Raw genomic sequence first — 25,825 nt, 5'->3', positions numbered from 1 at the left:
CTTTTACAAAGTGCCTTCGGACAAGTCCATAAGCATCAGAGAAGCCATGTAAAATATAGAAAATCAGAGAAGAAATCGTCAGGTGGGTTTTCAAAGGACGCCTCTTACAATGCGCGATTGTTCTGACACTACAGTACCACAATTGATTAATATTTCTGTTTAAGCCCATCAGATATGAACTATCAAATACTGAAAAATCTTCTTATTGAACTTTCGCTGTAGGTCTATTCAAAACTCTTGAGTATATCAAATAGTTGAGCAACACGGTCGAAATGGTGAGACGAGCTATATACTTCCTCCTCTCACTTTATGTTTTGAAATGTCCCTCCCGTCAATTCTAGTATTGAATAGTTCCACTTCTTCTTCTTCTACATTTCCTCTCATGCTAAGAATGATAGATACACTTTCACACTTTTTACAACAATTTCTCTTTTCCATCGTCTGCTTCCCCTTTCTAAATTCACCTCAATGTTATTATATTCGGTATTATTTAGTTGCCATCTACATCTTATTCTCCCTCTTTTCATCTCAACTTCTCTTGCATCTGCCATCTCTCAATTCTCTGATATCGTCCTTCTGACTCCGCCCACTTTTCGTTGGCAGCAATCTGTTGTCGCCGCCACACACAACGTCTTCAGAGTAGCACTGGAGATGTTCGTGCGCTCACCGTGTCTCTACCTACTCGTACTTCTTGTCATATGGTATGTTGTTTGGGGTTTCAAGTGATGTATTGGACATCTACAAATTATTTGCCTACCAAAAAATGGCCGAACACTAATTATTGATACCTTGAGGTTTAGGGGAATGGATAAAAGAATTTGTTGCAATTCTCCATAGTACGCCTAATTTTTATGAATTCATAACGACTTCCATTTGTGAGAATGGGGCAAATTCAGTTTATTGAACAAATACTAATAACACCATTCAAGCGCAAAATGAGCAGAAAATCTATTTTGAGCACTTTTTGAGCATTAGCTTTTGCTTAAAATTCAATAAAGAGGTTAAATATTACAGTCTTTAGAAAAATGTAGAGAGTATTGGAGTTATGAAGACAAATTTCAATTGTGTAACTCTAAAAAATTGAAGAAAAGATACTAAAATCTAGTTTTTTTCTACCAATTTAATGATTAGCAAAAACACAAAAAATATATGTAATAGTATTGCACACTTTCTGGAAGAAATCTATATTTTCTACATATGTTGCTCACTTGTTAGACGTGTATGAAAAGCTATAGTATACTATAAGAATATGTGCCTCTTATTGGTACTGCACACAGTTATTCTGATAGTGAGTATTGTGGGTGCACATTGCTCACATCAATAAAGAAAATGAGCACAATGCGCGCACCACCACTTACAAAGATGTATACCATAGGCTCACTGAGACATTCGAATTAACCGTGTGTCTTGTATCTTTTCGAAGATATCAGCAGTATTGGAAGGTTGTGCATCTTAACTACAAATTTGAAGAAGAATAAATTACACATTTTTGTCAGTCATTAGAGTGGGCATAAACTACCTAACTATAAGATAAGCAATGGGGGTGCAAGACTGATAAAGTGAATTTGGTAATTTTTCATAATTTCTCCTTCTCTTCTGTATATACTGTTATTTTATTTGAGCCCTTGTAGATATCATCCCAACAGGTTTCAATTTGCCAAAACCAACACTTCCTCCTTATCATGTCAATAAATCACCAAAATCTATTTCCCCGTTTTTTATGAATACCTTTAGATTTGATTGCTTCGCTTAGGTTCTTCTCTTCATTTTCTGAATCAATACATCTAATCCAGTCGTTTATGGAATGGTGGAGGAGAGGGAGGAAGGAGGTTGTTCACTGATTATGATAGGGTAGTAATGAAGACATATATGCCCATCTGTCATTGTTTGTGTGATAACCACTTTTTGTGTTGGCATTTGTTTAGGGGTGGCATTTGAGTGTCTCTCGATAGAATGAAACAACATGGTTCGGTTTATGAAGGATACGACCTTGTTCGAGATCATTGAAAAAGAAGTTTGTTAGAGAAGAGGCTGAAAATGTCGAGAACAATGAAATAGAAAAGTGGTGGTTTAAACTAGATTAGGAACGTAAAGATCAAACATCGAGAAGCTTATAGTCAAATAAAAGTAAAGGACCCCTGACCTTGTTCGCAAGATTATAATAATTTTAGAAATTTGTTTTTGTTATAATACAGTTAATCACAATTTTCTACAACAAATCTTTTTCCCATGTAAGTGAAAACTAGTAATCTTAAACTAGTGTTGCACTCAACGATATATATCTTCTGTGATTTTATTTTCATTTCTCCTATTCCTGGTGAGATGCGGAGTACGGCTTAGACGTTAAATGTGAAGTATTTTCAATGAGGAAATTGTTTGAATCTGCCCCTATCGTAGTTAAATATCATAGTAAAACCTCTCAAAAATTTTTTGAACTGGGTTTATTTACAGTCAAAAAGTTATAGTTAAACTTTATATGTGTTTCAAATTTTATATTTGAATATTCTAGATGTTTGAACATGCTCAATGCTCGAAATTTCTCAAAAAATCCACATTTTGAAAAATTTGACAATTTACCAAAACTGGCAGATCTATAAAATGATTTCCGGAATTTCAGGACACGTGACGTTAATGGCGGAGCACGTACACCATTCTTTGACTTGACAGTCTACAATGACTGGCCACAGTTTGAAGACTATATCAAAGGAGTTGCACATGATAATCCATCTTTTGTTCAATTAAAAACTATCGGAAGAACAAGAGAAGGACGTCCACTTCTCGGGGTTCGTATTGGAAAACCAGCACTTCCAGGGAAACGAAAAATTGCTGTTTGGTTGGATGGTGGGAATCATGCAAGAGAATGGCCTGCTTTCCACGTGGCTGTCTACTTCATTGAAAAGGTAGGAATGACATGAAGATATATCATCTGCGAAAAGAAATAGAGAGGGAAATGAGAAGGTGTAAGAATAAAAAGTGACATTAAAAAGACTGAAGTATTACACAATCTGAGGTCCTGTTTATATTTCAGCTGGTCAATGGCTACCTCAGTGACGATAAGATCACAAAATACGTGGAGACATTGGATATTTATGTGTTTCCCGTTCTTAATCCTGATGGATTTGTCTACTCGCGAACATCAACAAGAGCTATGGTATGTTAACGAAGATTATTTGTTGTGGGAGAAAATTCCTACACTTATTTGGCGTTTCAAGCAAATTCTGAAACAACTTTGGAAACTTTAGAATTGTCGATATAATAGTTACGAAGTAAATAAGTTGACCAAAAATGTGAAATTTCTGTGGCCGTGCTTTCCACAACTACAAGTATTTTTGGAAGGAATTGGCAAAATTTGGTTATTAGGCAAATTGCAAAGAACTGCATATTGGATTTGTTTATTCATTCAAACTCAACAATAACAATTCCAGATCCGACAGTGGCGTAAAAATAGAGCACCGGAAAATTGTACTGGTACAGGACCATTCCAAACGGATATATGTTGTGAAGGAGTTGATTTGAATAGAAACTATGATATTGGATTTTCGCATAAAAATTATCCATTCAACAATCCATGCTCGGACGAGTTTCAGGGTCCCCGACCATTCTCTGAGCCAGAAACGAGGTTTGTGTTATGAATCTGAACTATCTTTGACATCGTTGGCATGCATAAAATGCTCCAAATCTAACTTTTGGCGATCTTTCAGAGCCGTCAGAGATTTCATTATGTCGTCTGAAATATACGGAAGGCTTTATGCACTTGTATCAATGCACACTCACGGCCAACTCTGGATATTACCATATAATTATCAAAAAAGAACGTATCCTCAAGATATCAAGGATCTGGTTAGTTTGCAAGTTATACAAACTTCCACATACTTTACGCGAGTGGGTCTTGCCACGCGGACAACGAGTTACAGTAACCCGTGTCGGCTTACGGACCGCTATTGAATTTAAGGTTTATACAAAAAAAACATCATAGCAGGAATTTTAAATTTTATTAGAAAAAAAGGTTCAAAAGATACAGTAACCGCGTGGCGAGACTCATGCGCGTAAAATCAAAAATTATCATTTTCTGACGTATAAGTAATAAATCTTTTGAAGCCGCGACATTTATTGAACGGCTCCGAGAAAAAAGAAAATAATAAGCTTCTACAATTTAAAGTTGGATCGATACATTTTTGCTGATTGTGAATAATTTTCAGGAAATTCTGGCAAACAGAGCAGCTGATCGCGTTTTCGCTTATCGGGAGACAAAATATCGAGTTGGAACTGCAGCAGATATGCTTGGAACAGCAACTGGAGGAGCAACTGATTGGATTAAAAAGAATACTCCGACAAAATATGTCTATGTACTGGAATTGCCACCTGATATGAAAAGTAAGAATTCGTTTAGATCTTCCATGAAAACTAGAATAACATTCAATTTCAGCTTGGTTCGCATTCCAAGTCAAACCACATTGGCTTATTCCAATTGGAAAAGAGACATGGCTTGGAATTGAAGTAATATTCGATCAGGTAGTTGAGGAAACCAAGAACTTTCAACCGACTGAACCAACTACAAACGGAACATCAGCAGACAGTAGATCTCCTCGATTCAGACAGCTATAACAAACAAATCAACACGTGTCTTTGGACGACGACGAACTTGTCAAGAAGCGGGTTTCTACCATTTTTGTCTTTGTTAGACTTGAAATCAATAAACTTAATAACAATGTATTAAATACCAGTGAAACGACCGGATGATATGACAGGATATAACAAAAAATTAATAAAAATTTCAATTGGACGATGTAGATGGCTGGTTGTCCTTCGTAAAGTTGATTAATTCGACTTCAGATGCAACTTCAGGGATCGCATGAAAACGGGTACGGAGTGGATCCACGAACAGTTGAACTGCCGCCATAACGTTCGGAGGATAGTCTTGCTCACAGAAGCGGTAATTGCCTTGTTGACATTCACTGAAAATACCGGCAAGAATAGATTTCTCAGTATCTGGAGTTGTCGTAGCTTCGGTTTCGATAGTGTCTAGTACTTTGGAGACAACTGCCGCTTCTGAAAATAAAACTGTAGCGCTGGTTAAGTTCCCTCAGAGTTAGAATTATTCTGGGTTTACTGACCAAGTTCATTGAGCGCTGGCATTTGCTCTTCCAATGTGGCACATGCTTTCATGAATCTGTAAATGACTGGCCATCTTATATTTTGAGAGTCAGTTCTTGTAGCTTTTGCGGTGAGAAGTTTGGTCACCACCGCATTTTCGTGAGTTTTAGATTCTAGAGCGAGATTCTCGAAGAGTGTCTGAAAATTTGAGCATTTTTCAATTGCTGACTAATAAAATATAAAACCTCATAAGTATCTCTAAGAGAAGGTAGGGTCTTGTTGATTGATCCATGATGATGATCGACTATTTTTCCCATGATACTGCTCCAGTCGTCATTTGGATCCACTTGGCAAAATGGTGGAGGAGTGATATTATGATGTCCTGCTTCGATCCATTTATTTTTGTAACACTCAGGGAGAATAATCTCTTTGTGTTCCTTGATAATCTCTCGAATCTCGTCAATTTTCGCCCTGAAAAAGAATAATGATTAAATGTTGAACATATATTTTAAAAACTTACTTTATCTCTTCGATAGATCGTTTTTTTACAATGTTTCGGTGAATATAGTTTATGGCTTCAATTTTGGTACCATACTTCATCACTCCATCCAATAAACTTCTCAAGTCGTCACTGGACCAATTGCCACCATTGAAGCTGCGACCTTCTGCGAGAATCTACAAAATTTTACATTTTTAAATAGTTTATTTTATTAGAAAACTGACTCTGTCCAGTGGTGATGGTTCTTCGGTTACAGTATGGTTTGCGACTTCAAAAGCCATAGAGCTACCGGGAATTTCATTTGTGGGATCGCCGTCGGTTTCCATGGCTAAAATTTGAGTTTTAAGTTAAGTTTAATGTGCGAAAAAAAATAATTATGGCCTCGATTTAGGAAAGAATTGAAGAAAATTGAATTGAGGAAAATTCCTTTCGCTTTGAAATGTGATGTAGATTTACGATAAACAAGGCGCTGTTGCGAAATATCGGAGTGTCGTTTGAACCAGTTGTTCAGAACTTTTTATTTTATTTTTCTTAATTTCCGTCTTGTTTTCCGATTTTGTTTATTAATATTTTAATTCCAGGTTGAACCAAAATGAAGTTGGCATTAAGACTTCTTCGACCAGCTGCCAACCAAAATATTAAATCTCCGAAACTGTGGCAGGATCCAGTGCTTGGATATTTTGAGACTCACGGTAAAACTTTTATTTTATCGATTTATTTTTCATAATTTACTGTTAACTTGTAAAATAATAATTGTTCTGTATAGGAAAGACCGAATTTCTGCCAGGACATGAATACAATCTGAGCGACGAGGAGAAGAAAGCAGTTTTGTGGAGGTAATACGAAAAACGCTTTTTGCTTAAAAGTTTTTAAAAAAATTCTAAAAACAGTGAGAAACATAGTTTTAATTATATTCTCAATTTAAAATTATTTAATTCTATTGAAAAATCAATATATGATAACATTTGCGTTGATGAACACTTATTTCAAGTGATTTATTAGCAATAGAGACAAAAAAAAACAGTTTCTTGATATAATTTACAGAGTATCAAATCAAAAATTGCTTTAAAAAAACTGTTGCGATAAAATTGGATATTAAACACTGAATTAACATAAATTCAGTTTTTAATATCCAACTTTATGATAAAAAAACTACATTTTATTTTTAAAAAATTACTTTCAGATATCGTGTCAAGGAGATTTTGAAGAAGGAATATCTCCGTCGTGAATACGATCCTCATAGCTTCAAGTACAAGGAGGGAGTCACCATGGATCCAGCAATGTTCCGTTGGTATTCTGCTGATATGACTCAAGCCGAGTTCTTCCGTTTCACACCACGCACCGTATTCCTGTACGTCGGAACCGTTTTCGCTCTCTTCTACATTTACACTCGTCTTATGTTTGTCCCAATGGACAAGTCGAATGAAGCATGTTTGGATGGAAAGCTTCTTTGGTGGGATCGTCAACAAGGAAGAACTCTACAAACCGGAGGATCCGGTCTCTTTGCTCCAACCATCGGAATCGACTTCTAATCGTCTCGATCTATCTGTTTTCTTAAATTTACTTTTAGATCCGAATGTAAGCAACTTTTTCTCGATTTTTGTTTTTTTTTAGCTGTGTCGTTATCCTCGTCAAATAAAATTCAGATTTTATTAATGTAAACACTCGTAAATTTATATAAAATAACATTGATGCCTGATGAATTAGATTCCGTAAAAATATGTGTGGAACAGACATCACAGAGAAAAAGAATGAGAAATTTGTGCCTGACTTTCGAGAGAGTTCAAGGGAATTTTTAAGAGAAAAATGGGAGCTGAAACCGTACAATCGGGACGTGTAATTTATAAAATAATATAATAATGTGAAAATCAATAATATCTGCCTGACTGCATTATATCGAGCTCTTTTTTGTGATTTTGTCTTCGAATCACTAGTGCTGTGGAGACAACTGTTAATGATACAATTGTGATAAGAATAAGGGGAAGAACTGGAAGAAGTAGTCGTGGAACACAGAATGGAGAAGGAGCAAGGAGCCCACGATCTGCTGGATCAAGTACAAGAAGTTCTGATGTTGCTACGTCGATCTAAATATTTTATTGTTTTCATGTTAGGAGGATTAAAAAAATATATAATCCGGAAACAATCTATGATTACCTCATAATCAGACCGATCAGCTTCTCTTTTTGTTCGATTTCCATCACCACTTGCTTCACTCAGCAATTTCTTGACTCCACAGTTTGGTGGCTGAAAATCAAAAATAAGTATTTGCTTCAACAATCTTCGAACTCTATTACCGTAACTTCCTGGCACATTCCCATTTGTTTCTGACACAATCTTATCTGACAAGTGAAATATAATTGATTTGAGTCTGCATATTTGAAAACTTGACTTGATGCATGAGCTCGCATAAGTGAAGCATCGTAAGACAGCTCACTGAGCAAGAATGGATCAGTTGCACAGCCATCAAAGTCAACAACAGCATGATCTTCTCCGTCTCCATCTGTTACAAAACACTTTTTGACAAGCATTCCCATATCAGCCGGTGTACATTCCCATACATGAAATACAATATCTCCGACATTGGCATATGTTAAAGTTGGACCATTTGGACCATCACGACGAACTGAATACTCGCATTTTGGCATTACCATACTGTCAGATAGTTCAGTCGTTGGGATCATACTGAAAATTAATTTTTTTGATTATTTTTTTAATTATTTGTGTTTGAAAATTCAAATATCATCAATGCTCCGAAATACGCAAAAAGTTCAATTTGGCAATTTGCAAGAACATAGACTTGAAAAAAAAATTTAAGAGTTTCCGATAATCTTATCTGGTGAGTTCAAAGATTTTTCACCCTCAAATACTAAACACTGAAAAGTATAGAATCTCAATGTAAAATTATTGAAATAAAATGTTAAAACTTCAGTATCTTTTTCTTAATACATATTACTGATTTAAAATTAAACTTGCAGTTCCTATCAGTGTTGCACTCAAAATGAAAAACTGAAAAATAATTATTGAACGCAATAGTTGAAATGAGGCATATTAAAATAAACGATTACCTACCTAACATCAATATTCTGAGTAACAATCTCATCTGGTTCCATATAGAAACATTTAACATGGAATGCCCTATCATTTTTTGTGATGAATCCAGCTGGATGGAATGATACAATGACTGTGACCATAAAATTGACGCCTCGAGGATTTGCCTGAATAAAAAAAAACATCTCACAAAATTGTCGTTTTCGGTCCATTTACCGATCGTAACCGTTGCATTCCACATTTTCCAAGCGGCAATGAGTATGAGTTTGTTCCATTGTTCGCATAACTTTGTCGACATGACTTGTCTTTCGCTCGTCCCTTTACAAAAATATTTCCACGAAATGGTTTGGAGGTGACAATGTCGAGTGCCAGATCATTTTCCGCGCATATTACCTTGGGTGTACCTGTAGAAATAAATGAGAGGGGAGCTCTGTTTAATACGCTTTACACGACCACTTCCGCACCTCATTATTCTCATTTTTGTTGTTCTTGAAGGTCGTTTTTTTGCGGTTAGATTTAGTGGATTTATCTTGTAATTGCTTTGAGACTTGCAAACTTGTAGACATGGATTATCGCACGCTTTATAATTTTTTTTGTATTCAGAACATTGAACTCTTTCTCTCTATATAATTATCGCTACTTAGGCCGAAGTGTAGGGAATGGGGTCAGTAGTCGCAACTATTTGATCTGCCTGTGGATTTTTTGCTTAAAAAGGATATATTACTGTAGCATACACGTTTTGAAGATGCAGAAAATGATTAATGTTTTCTTAACAACAAAACCGGTGTAAGATCGGTCTAGGCAAGTTACAACTTTTGTTTTCTAAAATGTGTAAGACCAAAAAAAATTTTTAACGAATTTCATACGGCTTTTTGAGAATTTGTCTGCATATGTCAGATTAGTTTTGCTGTAAATTGAATTTTTTGAAATATACGGTACCCGGTCTTGAACCGATCGGAACTTTGAATCTATCCGCAGCAATTTTCCACAATGTTTACTCATTATTTCCAAATATTTTACGTATTTTTTCCAAAAGTTTAAAGTTTGCAACATGAATTGGGAAACTGCGGGTACTGTAGCTTCGACGTTTCGGTCGTGCCGAGACCATTTTTTTTGTGAACGGCTAATAAAATTTACTCTGGTCATAGTGTCTTTTAAGTGATAATTTTGCAAGCTTCGAGTCAAAAACCGTGATCAGAGATCAATATCACATATTATATATTCTAGAATTCAAAACAAAATTCATCTGGTGAACTGCAGTTTTCTGCCTCTGGATAATAGTAGATTAATCACAAGTTAGAATAAACTGTTCAATTTTAAAAAACTTTAAAAATTTCAGTAAAATGAAAATTGAACTTACCTATTATAGAGTTATCAATATAGTTGACCACTTTCGTTTGTCCTATCACTTTCTCTAGCATTGAGCATACCAAAAGAAATCCTAACCTCAGAAGCATTGTGTCTGTCTGTAATAATAAAAAAATCTTGAGGAAGTACAAGAATAAGTAGTTGTAACGACACACGTTCAAAACTAAATTAAATGCTCTTCTTCTACTTCATCTGGGGAACCAAACAAATGTGGGAGGAGCATAGGTGGTAACTAGTACGACCAGAATACGGGCGGGACGCATGATGACGTTCCCGGGCGGGACAAGAAGACATGATCGCTTCTCAATTAAGCTCGTGTTTTTAAGATGGACGGAACGAAGAGAAATCCTTGCGGCGGGCGGTACTTCTTCCGAAAACTACGAGAAGAACTACATATTATTCGGGAAAAAGAGTTTCTGTGTAAAGGTCAAACTGTGGAGATGAAGAGAAAGAGAGGAGCGATGGGAAAAAAATACGATGGACAGAAGGGTTCACGGTGAAAATGGATAATTACATGGACAGCCGAGACTCGAGAATAGGTCAATTGAGATGGAAATGTATGACGCCTGCTGCTGCCATACAAAAGGTGAATTGGTTAAGCTCGTAAGAAATGACAGAGTATTTTGATTTGAGAAATAATATGTAGACAACACCTGCATTCAGAAGCCCAGGACACTTAATTTGAAAGTGAAGTATTTTGATTCTTAACTGGATATTATGAACCACTTTGAACATCATCTCATATACCCTGTGAAAAAATGAAATAAGGAGAAAAAGTCTATCAAAATACAATAGGGAATTTTTTAACCAGAAAATCAGAGATTTGATCATATAATTCGAGAATAAAAGCAGACCAGCACGTCATTTTAATGTTTCAGAGTTTTTGAGCAAATATTATAAAAGTTCACTACAACCCTAAAATGTATACAATGTTTTTTAGAAGTAACAGCTTGCGTAATTCAACGTATTTATTTAAAACCCAAAATTAAACATAGAGTACATATCGGAAATTTTGGGAATTTTTTGCCAAACACTACTTGAACAGGATTTCAAGCAACAATGCCAAGCTTTGGAAAGGATCACTGATTATAATTTTGCTGAATATAACTTTCAATCACACACTCTACCTAAAATCTAGAAGTACAGTGCGTGCAACTTCTATAGAAATTTGGTCCATGGACAACTTTTGTTCTCAGAAACAAAACACATCTATACAGTTGGACAAAGATCAGATATACACACACAGTTATGCCTTTAAGATAGGAAAAGCTTTGTGAAGATAGGAAAAGCTTTGTGATTTTCTTGTTTTTTTTTTTTGAGGTTTGAAGGTTAATCGTCGATTAAAGGGATCCCATAGAGCACTTACCCCCAATGAATAATAAGTCAGATTATCTCAATGAATTGTTTCTGCCATAAAACAGAGGAAACTTTTCAGAATTAAACAAATTTCTATGACAATGATCTATGAATATGGTAAAACATTTTGGTATGTTTTTGTGCAAAAACATCTACTGGGAGCGGAGCACTGGTCACTAACACACAAAAAAGTGTTACAGGACCATTGAGAGTGCATCCCAATATATATATATATATATATATATATATTTCCACGTAGCATTTTTCATGTTTTTAATGAACGAACTAAGTATTTAGATCATTTTGATGTTATTGTTTTACAAAATTATTTTGAAAAATTTAAACAAATTCAGTGCTTTTTGCGATTAAAATCAAAATTCTGAGGGGTTCTATAGAAGTTGCACGGTCGTTTTTACGACTTTTTGGCCTAATTCTCGTAGTTTTGCATATATTTTTCTAAAAATTTTGGACAGTAGGTTTTTTGGCATTTAGAATCGATTGACATTAACAAATTTTCTTGAAAAATATCAGAACATGCTGAAACTCGAAAATTTAGGGGGTTCTATAGAAGTTGCACGCACTGTAGGCACAAAATACCTGCCTACTCGCCTAAACGGCTTGAAAAAGACCTAACCAGTCCGTGTGATATCTTTCTATACGGTGATGTAAGCTTAGAAGTTGAGTGAAAGCTTTTGCCAAATTTGAAAAATTCGTGTTAAACATTTTTGGTTGGCCGTTTCTTGCCAGGACTACCAATTTATTTGATCAGCTTTTAATAAGTTGTCAGGCTGAAGGTAGAAAGTAATTGATGTTGTGCAGTAAGTTGCCCCCAAACGCCAAGAAAGCGAGTTACGCCTGCTTAAAGGCACATAAGTTGGTCTTTATTCCTACCTATATATAAGATCTACAAGAAGTATATTAATGGAATTACGATTTTTTTTTCAATTTTTGTTTGGTCTGAAATTTTGATATCGGAAAATCTAGCTGATTCCTTCTCAATATTGTCTTCTTAATCCATGAACGCTCAGTATATCGGAAGCACAGAACACATTTCCCTTAAATCCTGATTTTGATACCTGCAATATAATAGATCAAAAGAAGTGGAAAGTTTTCGTTGAACTGCCCTCTATTTCTTTTTTTTGCTCGCTCCTTTCATTTCGATAATTTACTTTTCGGTTTATTTGAGTGAAGGTTCATCGATCATGCGGCATCTCAAGGTGTCACACAAACCATTCGACTTTTCTCTTTTTTTTTGCTGTGCGGGAGAACAACATTGCGTAATTATCCTGTAGGTACAGTCTTGACGACAGTCGGAAATGGAGCAACAACCTCGTTTTCACCCTTTTCAATGAAAATAAGAAAAAGAGAAACTTCCTCCCATTCTACTTGCTGTTGTCCTTTTTTCCACAGAGAGTAGGTCAACTAGTTCATGTAGTTAAGTACTAGAAACATATTAATTCAATGTTTAAAAAAACTGATGGATGTGAAAGTGACATATAGGGATTACAGTGAAAATGCCATGCAAGATAAGTGAAGAATAATATCATAGGAGAGCACAAAGCAATGCTTCAAATTGTTCCGAAATTTGGAAATTAACCAAAATATTCGATTGAAAGTTTTGAAAAACCTGGTACTTTTTTGTGTGTTTTGTTCAAATAATTATTGGTTTCTTTGAGGAGTTTAAGGTATGAAAATTCTCCACATATAAGAAATCTGTGAAATTTGCCACCTGTACATCTAGGACAAGATCGTGGCGAGACGTACTCGAAAAAAGCATATGAGCACATTTCAAGATTTTTGCGGATGTACGACACTAAGAATTCATTTTCAGTTTCAAATTTCAGTTGCCCATTTCCGATCCGTTTCTCCTCATTTTACGCGTTTTCTCACTCTCATCTGAATCATCACGTATTCGATTCAATAACAAAATTCAAATAAAAACTTTCACGTCTTCCGCTTCTCGCTTTCACACAATTTTTGTAGTGTTTACTTCAGGAGATAGTTCGTGAATTTCTGTTAACTATGCGGAGAGAAATACAAACAAGAACGGTTTTGAGGTCATCATATTAGTTGAGACGACAAAAAACTAACATTTTGATGGATAGAGAAAGAAATGGGGAGAAGATGGATTCAGATGAGTGATGTAGCTGAAATGGTATAGTTGATGATCTCAGGGTCACTTTCAAATGTACCTATGTTGGGACTTCTGGACTTGACGCCTCTTTCCCATTTCTCAAGCGAAGGATCTGAAATGAGATAAAACGCATACATTAACGTAAAGTGTAAAGATAGGAGAAACAATCAATTAATCATCGCAAGTGCCGCATGTGATTATATCTTTCTCCTATAATCGGCATCTAATCATAATATATCAGTATGTATGAGTACTCAATTTAAATGTTTTAATGTGGTGTAGTCGAATTATTTTTTTTGCTTTATTAGAATCAAAATTCCTAATGAAAATTCTAGAAAACCTCTCAAAAAAAGTTATGGCGGCTCAAAAAATGGCCTGAAATTAGTTAAATTTCGAAATCTGACCGACTTGTCATTGTCGCAGCGTCTGAAAACTAATTTTTTTAATCACCATCTAATTTTGGGTATACCGTTTAATTATCTTGAGTTTTCAAAGTAAGAGAGTTTGGAAGTTTGGAAGATTTGGAGATCAGTTTAAAAACGTGAAAAAAATTAAATGCCATTAAAATTTTTCTTTAAAAAACCACATATTGGGAAATTTTTAATTTAATTATTTCTATATTGTAGACTTGAATATCGACGTTTTAACAACAAAGTTAGTTTAAATCAAAATATTTTTTTGCTGTCGAGGTTTGCTGATTTTGCAACCTGGTTCGGTTTCTACTTCCAGTTCAGGTGTAATTTCCGATTGAGAGAATTGAGCAAAAATTTAACCGTTCCCAGATTGCAAAATGTGCTTGTGATAAATTAAAAATCAGACTCAGATTATTGGGCTCGATTCAATTGGCCACGTAAACTTTTATTCCAGTTATGAAACGTTTTCCATCGAAGAAGACACTGGCATGTGGACATTTCTCCTAGCGGAGATCAATGGTTTGTCGGTTGGAATGGATGTTCCTCAGCCAAAGGGTTTGAAAGTTTGGGATCGGTTCAGAACTTCAGTGGGCACAATCAGAAGTTCCCCGAGTTAGAGTAAACGGTTAGTTGGTGTACTTTTCTGAATTTCGCTTCACACTTTTTATAGTTTTGAGTGAGTAACGATAGATTAGCTCACGAAATCTTTTCTGTAAGAAACATTGAGATAACAATATACGACTTATTGTTGAGGCGCAGTTTTCTTTTAACAAAAATTCAAGCAATTTTAGAATTTATTGTTTTCATAAAGCTCAGAAGGTCTTCGCTTGTTCAAAAACTTAGTTTATTGGTAATTTTCAAAGTTTTATCTCTTCAGATTCTCGTCTGAACAGTTCTCCACTACAAGCGATTGCGGTATTCGTTTAAAGGATCAAGCGAAGCTGCATTTTGTCTACGCTCTGCCTGTGAACACGGATCTTCTTAAAAAGTGAGTAAAAAGAGAACAACAAGGTGTAAACTAAGTCGGCATTTTTCAGGTTTCAAGAGTTTTCTGATGTGGATTGCGACCTGGGGATGTATTTTGATGTTCAAAGATCGATCTGGTGGTCTTAATCTAAAGAAGAAGCAGAGTACTTTGGGAAAAAGGAATAGCTCTGATACAGTTGGAACGCAATCAAAGAATACGCGGGATATTCGAGATGATGATGATGATAAGAAGGATGTGAAACCACGACCAACATCAAAGAATCAACTGCTCGACTCTGTCAAAATGTCTGCAGTTCTTGACACTTTTCTGACCGTCATTTAAAAAATTAAGACAAATTAGTTGGATGAGCTTCGCCAACGAATGGAACATGCTCTGTTGGCTTCCGATCAGAAAGTAAGAACACGTTTATCAGAAATAATATGACTTTATATTTTCTAGAGAATTTCCATCAAGGATATCAAAGAAATGCTCGAGGGAGTATTGGAAAAGATGGACATTTGATGAGCCACTTCTTCGAAATCCTACAACAAAGCCTCCTACTCGTACTTTGTAAATAAAGACTTTCATGATAAATCCTTTTTCGTGTTTCATTTTCTCTCTTTCACAGACTGAGATTTTCGTCCTTGAACGGGAAAACTTGCTCAACTTTGACTATTTACAGCTCTTTAGAAAAATAATTGAAAAAACTTTAGAAAATAAAAAATTACGGTACAGTGTTGCTATGGGGCTGCTGGGGGTTGCTGCCTAAGCAGCCCTACTTGTTTGGATATTATTGTAACATTAAATTCTGAGAATGCGTATTGCGCAACATATTTAAAGCGCAAAATATTTCGTAGCGAAAACTACAGTAATTCGATAAAAGGCTACTGTACGTATTGTTTTACGGAGGTCGAAAGAATAGTAGTCATTTAAATAGTAGTCATTTTTTTTTGTGTTCCCGTAATATAAGCAAGCATTTTTTCCATTTTTCAAGCGAAGGAACTAAAATTATAAAAAGAGGCAGACATTAACGTTAAGTGTAAAGATCGGAGAAACAAGCGATTAATCACCGCAAGTGTCACATGTGATTTCTTATTTCCCCGATAATCGGCATCTTATCTAGACTTATCAGTATCAGGTGAGTACTCAATTTATTATTTACAAGTTGTTCAATTTAATCAGTAATTTAGGCACGATTCCTATACAAGTTTCTTGTGCGAACTGGCGGTGGCGCATCGAAGTAGAGCTCTTCGATTAGTAGATCTTCAGGTTCAAATTGCCATTCGGCCGAGATAATCTGCAAAACCGTATGCTATGTATCTTTATTTCCGTACCCTTGTTTTTGGTAACCTAGGTCGAGGGATTTTGGACTTTTAAGAATGGAAAAATACACGTACGGCTGATAGAATAAATATGTGGGGAGGAGTATGGTACTGGTGAGAATTTTAAATGGGAGGAGGTGGCTGCTTACTGTGCATAATTTGAGAAGGTAATCGTACATCTGACAAAATATAGGCAACATCCACACAACAACCATTCTCAACGATGATGACGAGAAGGAGCGGCGCAGGTGATATAGTAGAACAGGTCAAGTCGAAGTGGTGTAATGGAGAGGAAAAAAACAAAAAGAAAGAAGATTGAATAGCATGACAAAAGATGCCATCATCGTCGCCAGCCTATCACTTGCTTTCTATATCAAAAAAATTTGTGAGGGTGGTGCGAAGGAGGGGAATGGAGGGCAAAGGTCTGACAAAAACAAATAAAATTGAGAAAAGAGTAGAAGTCATCATCATTTAGGAACTGAGCCAGTTATTTGACATGAAAAGACTACAGATAGTAAAGTGGTGATTGAGAAGAAAAGTTACTATTCGGTTTGTTGACGAACCAAAAGGCTAGTCGTCCAGGTTGAAAGCTCGGCGATCCGTTGACGTCCCTCGTTCAGAACCTGTAAGAATACTTATTTAGATAAACTTTTTTTAAAATGAATTTTAGATACCTCGTCGCGGACTTTGTAAACATCCTCAGCATCTGTGAAGTTCTTCTTCAAGTTCTCCAAGTAGTCAATGGTGGAGTCAATCTTAGTTCCATCACCGAAAACCTGGAAAAAAGAAAATAAATTATACTTTCTAGAATAGAACAACCAACGTTTTGTCCCTTCTCACGCAATGATTGAAGTTGTGTTGAGAGTTGCTCGGAGGTTGATTGAATGTGTTTCATCAACATCTCTTCTGGAGCAACTTTGTATTTTTGTGCCTCTTCCTCAAGTGTTTTCTTGAAATCAAAGACAGATGTGGAGAGCTCGTTTGACTTCTCTATGACCCACGTTTTCTTCTCACGGACGATGTCTAGCTGAAAAGTATCAATCTTAGATTCAATATATATTCATTTATGAAAATAAACTAACCAATACGAAGGATTGGCTGAGCTGCTCAAGATAATTACGGGCTCTCTCGTTGATTGGATCGATAACATGATCATGTGCCTTAAAAAGCTAGACGGATTTTCAAAAAATGTTACATTTCTCTACCTTGTTAGATACTCCTTGGACGATCAGTGAAGCCAGATTTTTGACTCGCTGTCCGATGGTGAGGTTCACAGATGGTGGGACCTCGATATTGAGTCCTTTCTGAACTGCTCCGTCAAGAATGTCAAGCAATGAATTAGTATTTTCTGTGATTTTCTCCACAGGAACCATGGCGATTCGTTGGGCCTGATGAAGAGCTGAGAAGATTCTGTGTTCGACAGCAAGCTCGGCTTCTTTGATCGTAGAAATCGCGCTGCTTCCCAACTTTTTAGCACTGTCCACTTGCTCAAGGACCAGGGCGGCACCTCCAGCACTCAAGGCAAGTGAGAATTGGGTCAAAACGACGGCAGCTCCAATTCCGAATGTACCACCAACGATAGCAGCTTGCTTTCCGCTCTCAACAGCTGTTTTGGCCCTCTCGGTTCCATAAGAGACTGCTTCATAAGCGGTGTTCTTTGGCTTAACGTAGTACGAATTGTATCCGTCATAGGCTTTTTGAGCCGCATAATTTCCGACAGTGGAAACCTTTTCTTCGGCTGAATTCAATGTGGAGTTAAGAAGTGGATGGAACTCTTTAGTCTTTGTGTATGCATTGATTGCCTGAAAATAAAAATTATTGTGAAACGAAGATTTTGGAAAGCGATATAAAAATACCGTTTGTACGTAAGCATTTCCTAAGACTTGATCGTAGTAGCTTTGGGCTTGGGCTTGTTGATCCTCAACTGATACTGGCTGCTCGACGTCAGTCATCTTTCTTGCTGCAAACAATCAATTGATAAAATGATAAACTAGAAAATACGTTCTCAAAAGAGAATAAAAGAAACGAGAAATCATGAAGAAGAGATAGAGAAACTGAGGACTGGTCAGCTAGTATTTGTAGGTCCTCCGTGAACGTACTTTGCCCCCAATCAGATGGTGGGGTGACTAAGTTTCGCAATAAGTTCACTTGGAAAATTGTGGATTCCCGCTACAAAACTACAATGTAGCCAAAAGACACGTTTCCTTAATGCTACTGTGTTTGAAACGAGACGACAACAAGTAAATGAGGGAAAAGTTCAGAAAACAAAAGAAATACTTCGCTTTTTCTACCTATTTTGCTGATTATCAGTGCAAGATAATAAACCTGAAAAATTTTCGCAGAAATTACTTGGAAATAAAAACTGATAACGGTCGTTAACGGGAGAATCTAGAAAAATCGCGAGAACGTCTGAAAGAAAAGGTAAACAAATTGAAAATTAAACAAATGGCGCCATTATTAAATTAAATAATTAAAACATGTCGGGACCATTAAGCAGAAAGGTGTGCGCCTTTAAAGATATACTGTACTTGGGGAGTACTGTAAAGAAATTTTAATCCGAAAATTGTTTGTTTCTTAACACAATCTTGTGTTTTTTTAAATAAAAAACATATTCAACAAATATATTTTTTCGCCGAAATTTGAAAATATTCCGCATAGTAAAACTGTCCTCGTTGTTTTATTCTCCTTTTCTCTCACTCTCCCACCAGACGCAGAGAAAAATACAACGTTCAGTGCACAGAACGATCGTGACTTTCATAAATTTTCTCTCAGTTTTCATTTAAAGTTTTTTATGTGGACAGGCTTCTTCCGAACTTCCTCTGCGTGCCTCAAGGAGAAAATGGTTAAGCCAAAAAAAGAGGTAATTAATTTTTAAAAAAATCAATCAAGAAAAAATAACGATATTACAGAAAATAGCGAATAAATGTGTTCCGACCGGCGAAATAGTTGATAAAAAAGCGCAGGAATCAGCGATTTTCTCCGATACTGAAGGTCGAATCGGACTGCATATTCACGCAAAACCGGGCGCCAAGAAGAGTTGTGTTGTAGGTAAGATATTTTTGATTTTGCAAAGAAGAAGAAACATCGAGAGAGAGATAAATGTTTACTAAATGTTAAATTCGCAGCAATCGGAGATTCGGAAGTTGATGTAGCAATTGGCGCAGCGCCACGCGAAGGAGCAGCCAATGAGGAGCTCATTTCATATTTAATGAGTGCTTTGGGTCTTCGAAAAAATGAATTACAATTTGATAAGGTAGGTATTTAAAAGGAAGCTAGAATTAGCAAACAAATAAATTGAAGTGAATCGAACGATATAATCGATGTTCTTTGAAGTTGAAACCAGTTTCTAAATAATCGAAAACACTTTCATGACTCCTTGAAATAGTAAAAGCGAATCAGATTATTCACGTGAACATTTGAGGGAATTCCCATGAATTTGTCTTCTTTTCAGGGAGCAAAGTCAAGAAGCAAAGTGGTGCTGATAGACACAAAACGATTGACCATTGACGAAGTACGGAAGAAGTTGCAGGAAGAAATCGACAACTGATTCTGTAAGAATTCAAGTTATTGAAAAAATTATTGAAGAAATCTGAAATATCTTTTAATCGTGTTATTATTAAACGAGTGTGCCCTGTAATTTCAAACTTTCGTTGCTGTGGTATTTTTATCGATTTTTCTCAGTTTTTCGAGAAAAAATGGCGAGAAAGCTGAAAATTCAACGAGAATTTGGCAGCATGCTGCAGCAATAAAAGGTTGAATCTACATTACTCTTTAAAGGCGCACGCTTTTGTATTTAACAAAAATTTGTCGTCGCGAGACTGGGTACTGTACTTTTGGAGTAAAACTCGCATAATTTCGAAAATTTTGGATATGCAAAACACATTACCCACATTAAACAAATATTTCACTTTATAGATTTTTAAATACCTGTTTCCCAATGAAAATTTGAAAAAATAATTTGATTGTTATTTCAATATTTCCATGTTTTCACTTTCTGAAAACAAATTTAAAAAAATTAAAGGGCATTGTTATAAACAAACATACTGTTTCAATAGAAAATATTTGATTGTTCACCTGAAAAAATGTTTGCTGGAAATGTATTTTTCATTTTTATAACAAAGCTCGCAGACAGTTCAATCGTTCGAAAATGTCTGGGCTCTCTGTTTACTTCCTCTCTCCGTTCCATTCATTTTTTGATTTCAAAAAACAAAACAAAAATGCATTTAAAAGACAGACAAACACGTGTGTTCAGTCCACTTGCTTTCCTTTTTCTCTACCATTTTATCTCTAATTTCACAAAATAAACCAACATTCATCTCCATATTTTCCCATTCATTCACTCTCCTCTCTCTATCTCTTCACAAATCATTATCAGTGATCATTGCAACATGACACTTTTTCTCGGGAGTCTCTTGTTCATTTATTGTACCTTGGTATGTTTTTTGACCCTTTATCTTTCCCATCATAACCCGAAATTAGAGTTTAGATATCAGTAATCTCCGCCAAGCCTGATCCTGAAATATGTGAAAAATATGAAGTTGTTGAACAAAAATTCAAATGTGGACCTGATGGCTACCCACTACATTTTGGTCTCAGAAATTGTCTAATGTTCAATAATCAAAGTGAGAATATTATCAGTTAAAAGCAAATCAAAAATCGTCAGGGGAATATTTCAAAACTACTAAAAAAATCAACAATTCTCAAAGCTTTTCAAATTGTCAAAAAATTTTGAAAATTGTAGCAATTTACCAACACTTACCAGAACGAAAGTTATAACTGGAAGTTTTAAAAAATAAATAAAAATTTTATGATATTTTTAAAGATTAAAAATTACGTTGGAAAATAATTAAAATTGTATAGTGTATACTTAATGTTTTTCAGGCACACTTGATAAGTTCACCCCAAAAGGACGGAAATTTGTTGGATGTTCTACTAATTGTCTAGTCAAAGCCATTGTTAACATTTCCGAAGTGAGTTTAATAATAAAAATATCATATTTTCTTATTAGTCTGGTAGAATATACTGTAGTTATGTGAAATTTGTTTTTAATAATTTATGTCTAATTGTTAGACTAAACGCTTTTTTCAGTCTAGAATGAACTAAAATAAGTTTCCAAGTTATCACTGCTAATACCAATTGCAGTCACAAATTTCATTTCAAATTTTCAGTACTCAACCAGCTGCACTCAAATCCAAGAAGAAGCGTTCAAATCACACGTCGATTGCTATCTCAATTGTAATTTCTGTGAAGTGTGCAAAACCGAAAAACTCGCATTCCTTGGAAGTTACGATTGGACAGATTTTCTAAGTTATGCTGCCGTTAAACAAGTTCTTGCAATTATTCGTAAATGTGGTATATTTAGTTGTTTGAAAGTGTTTGATGTTTAATATTATTTTATTCGGGTTTTTCGTTCGCTTTCCTTGGTTTTTCGTTGTCCCATCTCGAAATAAATGAAGCTCATTCAAAAATGCATTCAAGCGTTATACGCTTCCTTCTCACACTTTACTCACTTTTTGTTCATACTCACGAGGACATCACGAGTATATTTTTAAGTTTCCTAGGCGACCGATATATGTATGCCAACTCAGGAAATGTAATACTCTTTATCAGAAAGTATTATTTTCAATGACATTTTTCAGTTTTCCTCGGTGTCTTCTGCTTGAGAAACTTCAATAGAATTCACTAAATTTCTAAAATCTGATATTAATCGCAAAAATTCGTTAGTTTATTGAATTTTCGGCATGCCCATGAAAGATCTGACTTACTAGGGAATGACCAGAATAAGTGGAGCGATATTCAAAAAAAAATATTGTATCGGAAAGCTGACATTCTCTACTATAAGAATATGACTGAAATTTTTGCCCATTCGGGCTGGAAATCTGACGTTTTCAGACGTTTTCAGACGTTTTCAGACGTTTTCACGTTTTCAGACGTTTTCAGACGTAAAAATTTCAGATTTCCAGCCCGAATGGGCAAAAATTTCAGTCACATTCTTATAGTAGAGAATGTCAGCTTTCCGATACAATATTTTTTTTTTGAATATCGCTCCACTTATTCTGGTCATTCCCTAGTTAAATTAAATTCTTATCGTAATAAGAAAATTCAATCAAAAATTTCTGTCCCTTTTTATTGAGGAATTTATGTTCATTTGCAACACTTAAAAAATTACATTTCGTGATTTTAGTTCCCGTGATTCCAAACCGAAAAGACACTTCAGGCGCCTAGGCGTAGGTTCCTGCATAAGGCCTGCCTACCTACCACTTACTTGCCTTCATTTTGGTGCGAACTCTGGTTTGGAGTTTGCAGAGAATAGACAAATTGTAGGCAATTACATTCTAATTAATTTTTTGAGAATTCATTTTCAATGAAAAAAGTATGTTCTCGTGTATTTTGAGAGTATGCAGGCGTAGGTTACCTTGACAACAGACAGGAGTTTACCTAGTTTTGTTTTATGTGGAAGAGTTTTTCCATGGCTCAAAAATGCGAAATAGTACAAAAAAGTCTGTAACGTTCTCTGAAACTTGAAGTAGCGAGAAAAAAAGCGGTTCTACCTTGGAATTTTTTAAGACTGTAGAATATACTTTCATGTTTGAATACCGTCTAGAATTAAAACATAATAAAAATTTGAAAAAAAAAATTATATTTTGGTTGACTTCCAAAAACACGATAGATGAAAATAGAGACACTTGTTGCTGTAAATTTAACAAAAAACTAAAAACGTTGGAAAGTTTTACAATGATATTTGTTAATTTCAGCACAGCAGAACTACATATGTTTTATTTACCAGTTCTAGAATCTATCTTTAAATATGAAAAAAATATAGTTCAGGTTGTTTTTTATATACCGTATTTCCTCAATTAGTCTTGCATGCAAGACTAATTTTCGATTGACCCGTAGGGGTGCAAGACTAATAGAGACTGCAAGACTAATTTTCGAAGATCCAATAGCTTCATAAAATTGGCCATTTATCGTCAAAAATTTGACTCGAAACAGTCTAAATCATGCAAAATACATACTGTTATATTGTTTTATCAATTATTTTAACACTTTAAAATTTAATTTAGCTATAAAATGGCGAAATTGTTGAAGTTTTCACAAAATACTGCTGGTCTGGCAAGAATAGGGGTGCAAGACTATTACCGTATGTTCTCTATTAGTCTTTCATGCAATACTAATAGAGGCTGCAAGACTAATTTTCGATTGACTCGTAGGGGTGCAAGACTAATAGGGGTGCAAGACTAATAGAGGCTGCAAGACTAATAGAGGAAATACGGTATCTTCTTTGTTATATTTTGTATTAAAACATGTCTTTACATCTGTTTCTAAGAGTATTGATATTTCAAACTTCTCCGATCTTTAAATTTCAGCTTTCAATTGTTGCTGTTAAATTAATTATACTGTTCATGAAATTAATGCCACCAATTGACAACAATAACGACGAAATTCCATGCTCAAAAACATACAGTGCCGAAGAAATAGATCAGTTTGCAACACGATCATTTTTCAAAAGTGTGAACAATTTCATGAGGATCCTCGTCCTTTCGGAGCGTAAGAGTTTTCAATTTCTTTATGGCTCATAACTCAAAACCTTTTAGATTTATTCTGAACATTTCTGGAGTTCTTCATTTGATCTCATTTGCCTGCAGCCCAACAGAGCATACCGATCGGAAAAAGTTGAAGTCGAGGAGATCAAAAGATCAGATAATTCATAAACATCCATTGACTTTAGCAAGAAAAGGATTTATTCGATTTCTAATAAAAGAAATCAAAAAGACAGAAAATACAAATACATCTTTATTATTTATGATAAATGATGACGCTGAACTCGAAATGAAGCCATCATGCCAAATATATTTGTATTCAACGTATTCATATGTTTGTGAGAATGTCTACTGAGGACTCGAGGCAATGAAAAAGTAAGTAATTTTTTGCATAAATGCTTGAAATGTTTTATTTTTCAAACAATTACCTCACTGAAAGGTTAAATATTTCCAGTCTTCCAACTTTTTATTCAAATAAGGAAAGTATTTTAACTTAAATAATTATTCCTAGATTAGATAGAATGAAATCAATGCCATTTTAAAATATACCTTCTTCTTTTTTTAATACAACACAAATGCTCTGAGCACTGGATAAGATAACAGTGATCCAGAAGTTTTTCAGTGCATTTTTCACCACAAAAATGCATTTTTGTAGACTTTCGATGAATTCAAGTGAATCTAGGAAAGGAAAATATTTTGGAAGCTTTCTCGGAATTTTCTTTTTGAAATGTTTAAAATTGATAAAAAGTTCGCAACAGATTCTAGGATTAAGACAAAACTGCTCTTTCAGATAACCTAGATTTTGGAATTTCAGTATATGTATTTTCTATTATTATTTTCAAATACATTTTCAGTCACGACACAAATCACTGTATAATGAATAAACTTCGCCGGTGGATAATGCTTGGTGTTCAGGGAGCATTACTTTCAAATATTCTCGCTCCAATTCATATTTCGAAAATAATAATTGGTACAACTCCACCAGTTCCTATTCATGACATTCGGAATATTTTATTCTCAAAATTAGACATCAGAGACCGAGTTATTCCGACGATGGAAGCTGTGAAAGTTTGTAGTTTTTTCTTGGTTTTGATTTACCTGTTGGTTGCAAATTTTTAGATTTTGATTTCACGCTCTACCAGTCAGACTGATTATATTTTAGAGAATATCTCCAACTAAATCGCTCGATCGAACATTTTTATGGTTTCAAGGGCTTAATGGTCTTGATGTAATAGGACATAATGGAAAATTGGAATTGGAAGGAAATGGATAAAGTGTTTGCAAAGAGGAAATCTTCAAAGCATACCTACAGTTACGTGTTTCTGATAAAAAAGTTTTGAAGTACTCAAGAGCAAAGAAAAAAGCCGGACATTATCAACATTTGAAAAAAATTCTTTATAAAAAGGTAATAAACTATTCTAGGTTGAAAAGTGATCTAATAACGAGTAATACATACTTTGAACTGTTTTACGTTTCTACAAGATAGTTTTTTTTTTCAGTGGGAGTCCGAAAACAATGGAAAATGGATAAAACGTAAAAGCAACCAAGTTGACAAATTTTGGATTGAAGTTATATGAATTTGATGTTAAAAAAAAATGTATGTTTGTTTTATTATTTCATTCCAATAAATTCGTAGAAAACACTAAAATATAATTTTTAAAGAATTTAAAACGCTTTGACAACAAAGTTCTCAAATCCATGTCCAGAAATTTAGTCCCCTGAAATAATGCAAGATATATGTAACCAGTTGACTGTTTAATTATTTCATCATTCTTTAAAACTGCATCATCATTGAAAACAAAGAATAAAACATCAAAAGTTGCCGCCTCATTCAGTCAACCGTAGTCATCAAATAATTTTTGTAATCATTAACTATTCTCCATTTTCTCGCTTCTTGCTTCGTTTTTATGAATCACACGCTGAGATTTGACAAATTGATAAGAGATTGGAATCAGGTAGGATGGACTTAGTGAGAAGAAAGAATATACATTTTTATTAGTAATAAAAATCCAATGTCGCAACGTCGGACGCCTTCTCAATTTTATAGAAAAAATTGGAGGTTACTGTAGGAAGTATAGTTTTA

The 25,825-nt window shown here is 34.9% G+C and overlaps 7 protein-coding genes, 2 non-coding genes and 2 pseudogenes across 16 annotated transcripts; 8 read left to right on the top strand and 3 right to left on the bottom strand.

Annotated features, from left to right (window-relative positions):
- The first annotated feature begins 639 nt into the window (after positions 1-639).
- Positions 640-4,712, top strand: W01A8.6 (Peptidase M14 domain-containing protein). Its single transcript, NM_059602.5, has 7 exons — positions 640-701; positions 2,618-2,900; positions 3,029-3,151; positions 3,426-3,619; positions 3,702-3,840; positions 4,200-4,374; positions 4,427-4,712. The coding sequence occupies exons 1-7, from the start codon at positions 652-654 to the stop codon at positions 4,603-4,605; spliced, it is 1,143 nt and encodes a 380-aa protein (NP_492003.2). The 5' UTR covers positions 640-651; the 3' UTR covers positions 4,606-4,712.
- Positions 2,524-2,544, top strand: 21ur-15127. Its single transcript, NR_050243.1, has one exon.
- On the bottom strand, positions 4,696-5,921 carry tofu-5 (Twenty One u-rna (21U-RNA) biogenesis Fouled Up). The gene is made up of 5 exons (NM_059601.9): positions 5,818-5,921; positions 5,615-5,769; positions 5,340-5,565; positions 5,115-5,292; positions 4,696-5,049 (listed from the first exon to the last, which is right to left on the bottom strand). The coding sequence occupies exons 1-5, from the start codon at positions 5,917-5,919 to the stop codon at positions 4,775-4,777; spliced, it is 936 nt and encodes a 311-aa protein (NP_492002.1). The 5' UTR covers positions 5,920-5,921; the 3' UTR covers positions 4,696-4,774.
- Positions 5,922-6,174: 253 nt separating this feature from the next.
- Positions 6,175-7,245, top strand: nuo-6 (NADH dehydrogenase [ubiquinone] 1 beta subcomplex subunit 4). Its single transcript, NM_059600.6, has 3 exons — positions 6,175-6,285; positions 6,360-6,429; positions 6,777-7,245. Exons 1-3 carry the CDS (start codon positions 6,186-6,188, stop codon positions 7,123-7,125), a joined length of 519 nt encoding a protein of 172 aa, NP_492001.2. The 5' UTR covers positions 6,175-6,185; the 3' UTR covers positions 7,126-7,245.
- On the bottom strand, positions 7,232-10,109 carry cutl-6 (ZP domain-containing protein). Its single transcript, NM_059599.5, has 6 exons — positions 10,002-10,109; positions 8,858-9,045; positions 8,663-8,808; positions 7,888-8,275; positions 7,748-7,837; positions 7,232-7,677 (listed from the first exon to the last, which is right to left on the bottom strand). The coding sequence occupies exons 1-6, from the start codon at positions 10,096-10,098 to the stop codon at positions 7,462-7,464; spliced, it is 1,125 nt and encodes a 374-aa protein (NP_492000.2). The 5' UTR covers positions 10,099-10,109; the 3' UTR covers positions 7,232-7,461.
- W01A8.11 lies at positions 8,217-8,366 on the top strand. The gene has a single exon (NR_050242.1). It is a non-coding gene; the product is annotated as an Unclassified non-coding RNA W01A8.11 (non-coding RNA).
- Positions 10,110-14,106: 3,997 nt separating the features above from the next.
- On the top strand, positions 14,107-15,469 carry W01A8.10 (annotated as a pseudogene). The gene is made up of 5 exons: positions 14,107-14,153; positions 14,367-14,537; positions 14,790-14,900; positions 14,950-15,293; positions 15,339-15,469. Coding segments are annotated over exons 1-5 (804 nt in total).
- Positions 15,470-16,016: 547 nt separating this feature from the next.
- Positions 16,017-18,169, bottom strand: plin-1 (Perilipin-1 homolog). Of its 3 annotated transcripts, none has more exons than NM_001129054.5 (7): positions 18,058-18,169; positions 17,407-18,003; positions 17,284-17,370; positions 17,025-17,228; positions 16,876-16,977; positions 16,765-16,824; positions 16,017-16,176 (listed from the first exon to the last, which is right to left on the bottom strand). In NM_001129054.5, the coding sequence occupies exons 1-7, from the start codon at positions 18,151-18,153 to the stop codon at positions 16,066-16,068; spliced, it is 1,257 nt and encodes a 418-aa protein (NP_001122526.1). In that variant the 5' UTR covers positions 18,154-18,169; the 3' UTR covers positions 16,017-16,065. The 3 variants fall into 3 exon arrangements, with proteins under 3 accessions (NP_001122526.1, NP_001021646.1, NP_001021647.1); NM_001026475.5 differs by having other exon boundaries at positions 16,021-16,176; positions 17,284-17,361; positions 18,058-18,161; NM_001026476.6 differs by lacking the exon at positions 16,017-16,176 and having other exon boundaries at positions 16,194-16,824; positions 17,284-17,361; positions 18,058-18,161.
- An 806-nt stretch (positions 18,170-18,975) lies between these two features.
- W01A8.2 (UPF0235 protein) lies at positions 18,976-21,673 on the top strand. Of its 2 annotated transcripts, NR_132560.1 has the most exons (6): positions 19,041-19,061; positions 19,111-19,249; positions 19,327-19,454; positions 19,653-19,752; positions 21,083-21,171; positions 21,370-21,588. NR_132560.1 is itself a non-coding variant. In NM_001395782.1 (4 exons), exons 1-4 carry the CDS (start codon positions 18,993-18,995, stop codon positions 19,746-19,748), a joined length of 432 nt encoding a protein of 143 aa, NP_001382752.1. In that variant the 5' UTR covers positions 18,976-18,992; the 3' UTR covers positions 19,749-21,673. The 2 variants fall into 2 exon arrangements, 1 of the variants encoding a protein (NP_001382752.1); NM_001395782.1 differs by having other exon boundaries at positions 18,976-19,061; positions 19,653-21,673.
- Positions 20,449-21,673, top strand: W01A8.8 (DUF19 domain-containing protein; the record flags this gene model as incomplete). Of its 3 annotated transcripts, NM_001083148.3 has the most annotated exons (4): positions 20,449-20,634; positions 20,688-20,823; positions 21,083-21,171; positions 21,370-21,673. In NM_001083148.3, the coding sequence occupies 4 exons, from the start codon at positions 20,590-20,592 to the stop codon at positions 21,586-21,588; spliced, it is 489 nt and encodes a 162-aa protein (NP_001076617.1). The 3 variants fall into 3 exon arrangements, 2 of the variants coding, with proteins under 2 accessions (NP_001076617.1, NP_001300441.1); NM_001313512.3 differs by lacking the exon at positions 20,449-20,634 and having other exon boundaries at positions 20,808-20,823; positions 21,370-21,588; NR_132561.1 differs by lacking the exons at positions 20,449-20,634; positions 20,688-20,823 and having other exon boundaries at positions 21,370-21,588.
- Positions 21,674-23,648: 1,975 nt separating this feature from the next.
- W01A8.7 lies at positions 23,649-25,319 on the top strand (annotated as a pseudogene). Its single transcript has 5 exons — positions 23,649-23,749; positions 23,797-24,117; positions 24,597-24,810; positions 24,905-25,147; positions 25,242-25,319. Coding segments are annotated over exons 1-5 (957 nt in total).
- The last annotated feature ends 506 nt before the right edge of the window (positions 25,320-25,825 follow it).

Source organism: Caenorhabditis elegans, chromosome I, assembly GCF_000002985.6.
Source record: "Caenorhabditis elegans chromosome I".
In the NCBI taxonomy this organism is placed as follows: domain Eukaryota; kingdom Metazoa; phylum Nematoda; class Chromadorea; order Rhabditida; family Rhabditidae; genus Caenorhabditis; species Caenorhabditis elegans.
The sequence above is the reverse complement of the archived record's forward strand: the minus strand, read 5'-3'. Positions and strand labels throughout refer to the sequence as shown.